The sequence below is a fragment of the Poecilia latipinna genome, unplaced genomic scaffold (genome assembly GCF_001443285.1).
Source record: "Poecilia latipinna isolate Pla-1442-1.1 unplaced genomic scaffold, P_latipinna-1.0 Scaffold1785, whole genome shotgun sequence".
In the NCBI taxonomy this organism is placed as follows: domain Eukaryota; kingdom Metazoa; phylum Chordata; class Actinopteri; order Cyprinodontiformes; family Poeciliidae; genus Poecilia; species Poecilia latipinna.
This window is the reverse complement of record NW_015114401.1, coordinates 166,975-174,837: the sequence shown is the minus strand read 5'-3', so window position 1 is coordinate 174,837 and position 7,863 is coordinate 166,975. Positions and strand designations below refer to the sequence as shown.

Sequence of the window (7,863 nt, the reverse complement as noted above, 5' to 3'; positions counted from 1 at the left end):
CGGATGGATGGATGGATGGATGGATGGATGGATGGATGGATGGATGGATGGATGGATGGATGGATGGATGGATGGATGGATGGATAGACAGTTGGATGACAGACGGTTGGATGGTTGGGCAGGCGGTTGGATGGATGGGCAGACAGTTGGATGATAGGCGGTTGGATGGTTGGGCAGACAATTGGATGATAGACGGTTGGATGGTTGGGCAGGCGGTTGGATGATAGGCGGTTGGATGGCTGGGCAGGCGGTTGGATGATAGACGGTTGGATGGCTGGGCAGGCGGTTGGATGGCTCCAACATTTAACCAACAGGATAATGAATTAAGTCTAGAAATAAAATAATTTTTCTCTTTCATTGTTTGTTTTCCAGACTTTTCCAGACTTTTCCAGGCAGACCTTGAATCCCAGCCCCTCCCTGTGGTTCGGTGTATTAATTAGACGTTGTGCGTTAACAAATTGCTTTCCAGTGGCGCTCTCCGAATCTCAAACTAATTACTCTTCCTGTGTTCTCCTTGTTAATGCTGATGCTGTTAGCATGAAACGCCTAAAGAGGGGCCCAGAAATGTGTCTGTTCCTCCACATTAGCGCAGCTTTGATTTGATTACTCGCTGCAGAGCATTAACTCAGCTCTGACCGAGCCTTCATCGTGCAGCATTCAGCCACACTCGCTGCTCCTGTTGCCTGCTCTGCCTCTAATATAAATTTAGCTGGCGAAACGCTCAGCAAGTGCCGTTTTGACGCCTTATGTAGGTCAATTCTTCTTCGGCGGCGTGTGATGAGTGATTTGGTTTTGTGGAAAAGGGAACTGCGGTTTTATTATTCATACTCCAACAGAGATTGGAGATTTGGTGCATTAAAGCATGACTCTGTCGCTTCCCCTCCTCGCTGAAGTGGTATTCTTTCTCTAAATTGAAATTAAAATGAGCATTTGATGTTGGTCCGAACTGTTTTTCAGCCTCAAAAATCTTGTTAAGATTCATCCCTGGACGGCCCATTTTCAGTTTAAAAGCCTTTAATTTCACCTTCTAGCTGCGGTTTCTGTAAGATTTATTGAGTTTTCTTCGTATTTGATTGCAAAAGTGGCCTTTCTAACTTCAGATTTAATGCAATTGGGCTCCACAAAATGGACCCAACTCTCACGTAATTTCTCCACAGTGCAACAGCTGAACACATGAGGTGAGAACCGTGAAATTGACCTTGGGAAAGCAGCAGTGTGTGCATCACGTTGAGATTGTTATTCAGAGAATCCAGACTAAATGGGTTTTATTTGGGACTCTCTCTCTGCAGAACCAGCGCCAACCTTAATGCCCTTACAAATATTGCCTCATGGTGGCTGCACCTAAACGGCTGCCCGATAATCATCAGTTCAGATAAAATCACGTCTTTTCTTCGGAGTAGCTTATCCGTGTGTGTAGCTTCAGAGCCGTTCGAGGCGCCGTACAGCTTTATGGTCGTGTCTCTTCTGTTGATCTAATTGGATACCCTCTGTTGCTGACGATGAATCATTGCCGGACCTCCTCTCCACTCTCAAGCACTTATTTTATTGAATGCATGGTTCCCCTGAAACTCAAAGCTGTGTTTTAAAACTTGTATCTTTCCCCTGACTCCAGCCATTGATCTTTTTTTCCTCTTCTTCTTCCCGTCCGTTTTTTACAGCTGTGTAGCGGTGTCACTTTTTATTCCTGTGGCAGATTATGTCTGCTTTTATGTCCTCTGTCTCCCCAGAGAAAGGCTCTAAGTTCAGGTCGTTCCCTTCTCTCCGCTAATTGACTCCCAATTTCACAAATGCACTTTAAGGTGGAGAAAAAGCCGACTTGTCTTTCTGTCCATGTGGAGGACTGACATGACGCCTCTGCTCCATTTATCTGGCCTTGATTCTTGACCTGCTGAGACGGAGGACGCTCTGCAGTTCAGCGGTCAAACTAAAAATGGAAAACAGAAACTTTCAGAAAAGTACGCTCACCAACGATGGGATGAGTTTGGTTGTAATTGATTACATTTACTAGAAAACGTGCTTTTAAGAGTATTTTTACTCATAAGTATCGCTGTTCTTACTTGAGTAAAATGTGAATGAAGAGCCAGCTCATTTTAACAAACCAGACAAAACCTGCAGTTTTTGCTAAATTTCACAAATTTTGATTAAAATTATCTGGAAAATTTCTTCTTTTGCCTGATTCTATTATTTCATAAATGTGGTATTTATATGAATTATTTTTATTTTGATCTTTAAAATACAAAAATGTCCACATTACTTTATATTTTGATCTGCCTGATTTTTAAAGAGCATCTAAATAATAGACGTTTTGATCAGTTACTCAGTATTTGAGTAGACTTTGTACCAAATACATTTTTTCACTCTTACTCGACTAATTTCTTGGATGGTTATTCTTTACTCTTACTTGAGTACAATTTTTGGGTTCTCACCATCATGGCCACCACCAGTAGCCGATTCAAAGCCGCACCATTCTAAACCAATCAGGTCCTATTAATGACCAGTTTAACCAGTTGTTAATGACCAGTTTAACCAGTTGTTAATGACCAGTTTAACCATCAACCAGTTGTTAATGACCAGTTTAACCAGTTGTTAATGACCAGTTTAACCAGCTGTTAATGACCAGTTTAACCAGCTGTTAATGACCAGTTTAATCAGTTGTTAATGACCAGTTAACCATCAACCAGTTGTTAATGACCAGTTTAACCAGCTGTTAATGACCAGTTTAACCAGCTGTTAATGACCAGTTTAACCATCAATCAGATTGGGTTTTACCCATCAGTAACTCGTTTTTCAGATTTTTAAGTCTCTCGTCATTCCTTTGCTCTTCTTTGGGAAGCAGTTTGAATATTTTCTAGTTTCTGCCTCGACGTCGGACCCTGGTGTTGATTTCAGTTTCTCCATTTTCCCTGAAGCTCTGAATATGTTCAGTCACTGTTGTGAGTTTTTACAAATGGCGGGATTGCCTCTAGTGACTCAACCAGTGACGGCATTCCTTAGCCAGTCGTTTTGAACTTTTTGTGTGTAAAACAAACAAACCTTGGTTTACCCTCTTTTGAAGATCATTGCTGACATCTTTCCATCTTGGCATGGTGTCAAAACTCTTACCTCTACTTAATTAGCAGCACCTGGGTTCTACTTTCCATCTTAAACAAATGCCTTTTCTATACTTCATTTGATTTTTATTTGATAACTAATGACAGCATGGAATCTGTTCTGTGTATTTAAAGGTAATTTTAGAATAAAGTCTTGGTATATCCACAGAAAGGTGTACTGTCTTTCTACCTTCTCTGTGGTTAAAGATAGCGAGTTTCTCCCTCGGCGGCTGATCTGCACTGCGAACAGCTCCAGGAAAGCTGCTTTTTCTTTGACAATCGAAGGCAAAGATTTTTTTAATTACTCGCCTGATGCAGAGTAGAAAAGCTCTGGCTCTGCCTGTGGGTATTCATATTGACTTGAGTGTATGATGTTTTAATGAGGCAGCCTTGTGAATGATTTGTTGCAATTGCGTACGCTTAGAAGACTAATTTGTTTTTTTCTCCTTCGTTTTTCTGTGTTTCTAGTGGATGGATTCTTTGTTGACTCTGAGGCAGATTTGAGGTTTTCCAAACAGACCAGGATGTCAAAGATCTCCAAGGCGGTGAAGGCGGTGAAGAAAGTGGACACAGGCAATGTAATCCGGGCCATCGTGAGGTCAGGACAGGCGGCTCCCGGCCCCCCGCTGGGCCCCATCCTGGGACAGGTAAATTAACTACCATTTCACTTCTTGTTCTCTCAATTTGCTCTGAGTGATCTTTAATATCAACCTAATTGCGGGAGCCTTGCTTCGTTTTATTAGCCGGCCTTTCTCACACAGCTTCCATTAGCCGTCAGACAACCTGATCCTTTCCTATTTTCACTTTGCCAATCACGCCGCTCCCTCTTCCCCCTCCACTGACCTCGCGCTACGCCTCCATCTCCTCCCACAGCCCTGTTTAGACTTCTCATTCTAGTCGCACATCTCCATTGTGCAGGTGTGTGCCACACACTTCCCTCAGCGTGCAACGTTTTTATCAGTTTCCAGGCTAAAGACACTAACGCCTCCATCAGCAGCAGCTGTCCATAAACATTAGCTTCACTCTTTACAGGCCGTAGATGAAATGGGACTGAACGTTTGAAGGCTTCAGCTTAAAATCTTCTGTTCTCCTTTGCGCTTCAGTTGCTCCGCTGAGGCAGCCGAGGTTGTATGGGTTTCTTTTTTTTTTGTTTGTTTCTCAGGAATGCACCACTGCAACTTTTTCTCCACTGATGCCGATTCTAACCAGAAAAATTTATCTGCTGGCTGCTACAGTAACAAGAAAAGTCAGCACTCCTCAAACAATGAGTGCTACCCGAGTTATTTATTTTTTTCCTGAATAAAACAACAATGCTGTGTCTCAGATACTCAGTGCTGTGTTTATTAACCAGATACAGAGGATATGAAACGTCGGCACAGCCCTGGAAAGATGGCAGGTTTCTGAGGTGTGAAAGAAAAGAAACACATTTATTCTGACCTACAGTCTGTACGACTCCAGTAAAAAAACAAACCCAAACCTTTTAGGGCAAGGAAATAAAAAAAACAAAGCTAGCACACTTGCATAAATAAGCACACCTTAAAGAGGATCTGTTTTGCAAAATTCACATTTTTCACATTTTTATATTTCCATTTGTGTCTCAACTGCTTCTAAAAACAGCACAAGTAGTTAAGAAAAACACTCCCCTGTTTTTTGGTATTGAATTGTTTCAAAAACCTCCCAATTGTTAAGTCATAATCAACGCCCCGTTACCTAGCAACGTCAGCCAAGCCCAGCCCCGTTACCTAGCAACCCAAATGGAGCTCCACCATGTTTTGTCAGCTGGTTTTACCGTTGTATGCGTTGTACAATGGCTGATGGAAAAGACATGTGTGTTTTTACAACCAAATCAAACAGGAATCTGTAGTTAGTGGGAGAAATGGGTCGTGGTTTTCTAGAAAAAAGAAATAAAGAAGAATCCTACAACCGCTAGAATCTGACACCACCTAATGTTTTTTGTTTATATTTTGTGAAGAAGGAAGTTGCGCTCACGTGTTCTTCTGAGGTCTTTGTGTCGCTTCCTTCAGTGGTTCTTGGTGCAGCGCCACCACAGGTGAGAACAGCTTCTCAAAGTTTGTTTCAGTGTGAAAGCGAAACACATCAGCCGGAAATGTAACAAATATTTCAAGAGATGCTTTTTATGACTTGGACACCACTGCTCAGATGCAACCAGGAGAAGGTCAGGAAAAACCGGAGTAATCAAACACCTTGGTGTTAATCTAAATTTTGGCAGGTGTGTCCTGAGTTTGCTCCTTCTCGGTGTGAGTTTGGATGTGGTAAAAGTTTTTGGACCTGGTTAAGTGGGTGTAAAACTTCTATTTTTGCATCACAAACAGTTGTGTGAAGACCTTTTACATCCAGTGATCTTGCTTCAAAGTCTTTCTTGTAAAGCTTTTATTTTATTTCTCACCATAAAGGAGCAATCTGCTCCAGCTTTTATGGCCATTGAGCTATTAAAGGTTGATCGTCCCTTTCCAGATTGAATGAAAGCAGCTGCTCGGCTCGGTTCTGTACATACAAACGATCCAGTTAACCTCTTTTAATGGACAGTACTCATCAGCCCTGAACGCTGTTGCACACTCTGAAACCAGATCAATTCTCACACTTAATCCATCTGAGTGACTTAATGGCTGAGCTCAAGACAGCAGGACGGGAAAGTGAACAAAGCTGGCAGAACAGAGAAGATGTGAAAAAGGAGATAAGAGTTAAAATTATCACACGCTTCTTTCAAAGCCAGCTTCTCGTTTGTTATAAGATACTAAAATTCAGCTAAAACAGCCAAAGAAAAATAGCTTTTTCTACTTCGCCTAATCAGGAAAACGTTTTTAACTGCACAGCCAGACACAACTGATTAAACCACTTGCCAAGAACAGACAATTAAGGCTTCGAATTATAAGACAATGAGCATCTGTTCTGAGACGCTGGTGTTATTTCTGACTGAAGGACGTTTCAACCAAACACAGAAGCTTGGAAATGAAATATTAAATATTTCATTCTGCTTCCACCCGTGGATTACATTACAAGCATTGCTAAATTGTGCGTCCTATTCTTACATGACGGGACGTTGCAGCAGAAATGAAGGCAACACGAGGGAAAGTAATTTGGTTATGTCGGCGCAGCGGCTCATCAGTTTATCCCAGCTGGCTCTGGTGAAATTTTTTAAGCCACCTACTGAATAATTGTTCCAGAAATGGTGGCAAATTGGGAGTTTTTTTTTTAGCTATTATAGCAAACAAAGGATTGCATTGTCAAGCAGATTTTCCTTAGAAAGATGCTGCTACTGGTGCTTCACAGCGTTGGTATTCAGGGTGTTTCATGTGCAGTTATGGGGAAAATAAAATACCCCATTCTGTAAATTCTGGTTTTGTTTGTGTGCATTTTCTATCCTCAGAGCCCCACAACAGAAGTACCGGGGGATATTTTCCATCTCGCTTTAATGGCTTTTATTAATTTAAAGGTACAATAGGCTTCTGGTTCAGGCAGCACTGAGGGCAGACAACTACATTCATAAAGACACAAGCAGGAGCCGGAGGAAGGACCAGAGAGCCGACAACAACCAACAAAGATCATTTATTAGCTGCAGAATGTTAAAATAACTTGATATTTACCTTCTACATGTATTTAAAATGAACCTGTACAAAACAAAAACATATTTTCCACTCTGATTGTTTATCTAAGAAGAATGAGGTCAAAATTCAAAATGGGGAACTGGGAATTTATCGTATTGTCTGTCATTTATCGTGAAACATTTTGATTTATTGTTGCCACAAATTTCAATTAATGATGTTTAAAACTCCACTTTCTTTCAGATTTAAGAGGAAAATTGGCAACCTGGTGCAGCGATTAAAATTAATTTGATCATCTATAGTGAGAAAGTAAACATGCATGAATTGTTTTGGCAATTTAGAACAGAAAAGTTCAAAAACAAAGGAATTAAAATTATTTCTCAGAGGTAAATGTATGGAAAATGTTTCCCACTGACCTCATATGCTTGTTTTCCCATCAGCTTCATCTGGAAGGAACATTTTCATTTCTTCTTCTTGTTCTGATTTATTAAGGCATTATAGTTTGGGATTTTTCCTTCATTTATTCATTATAAAGTCACCAAATCACCCCCGCCAAAAAAAGAAAAATATTGAAACATACATGTTCGCTGGAGGAGCGCATGTTTGTTATTTTAGTTTTTCTTTTGTATTTGTTGTTTCATTCGGATGAATCAGAAAACAAAGCCTGTCTGTTTCCCTCCCCACCATTGTGGTTATTATATAATAATATATATTTTTTCTGAACATCACAGACTTTCATTTTATATTTCTGTTATAAGTTTGAGTAAATAAATCGCCACTGCACTTGGAGCCACTCTGGGGGAAAAATAAAAGCTTTGCTTGCAGATGGAGGGAGTTTGTGTGTAGCATTAAAACCAACATTATTTATTCTGCATCCTGCCTCTGTTGGGTTCAGCCAAGCATTGTTACAAATTAACAAACTACATTTTTGGATAGAAGAAGAAAAAAAAAGTTATATATATGTTACAACCCCACCCTAAAATCCCTAAAGTAAATCCTGGCACTGGGCTTTAACATAAAACTAAAAAGTAACCCGAACAGTTGAGTAACAAAAGTATAATTTATTTTACAATCCAGATAAAAACGACTACTACAGGAGAAAAGAAAACAAAGGGGAGCTTAAGACTTCAGAGTCTCCAAGGCCAAAATAATAAACAAAACACCCCCTTATAACTATAAAATAAAACAACCACTTGCTAAAGAAGAACTAA

The 7,863-nt window shown here is 40.4% G+C and overlaps 1 protein-coding gene across 2 annotated transcripts in view; it reads left to right on the top strand.

Annotated features, from left to right (window-relative positions):
• The window catches only part of mrpl11 (mitochondrial ribosomal protein L11), a 91,528-nt gene that overhangs the window by 26,601 nt on the left and 57,064 nt on the right, over positions 1-7,863 (top strand). For both annotated transcript variants that reach the window (XM_015061149.1, XM_015061148.1), the window contains exon 2: positions 3,558-3,736. In XM_015061149.1, the coding sequence (XP_014916635.1) occupies positions 3,614-3,736 (123 nt within the window). In that variant the 5' untranslated portion in view covers positions 3,558-3,613. The remainder of the gene's footprint in view (positions 1-3,557; positions 3,737-7,863) is intronic.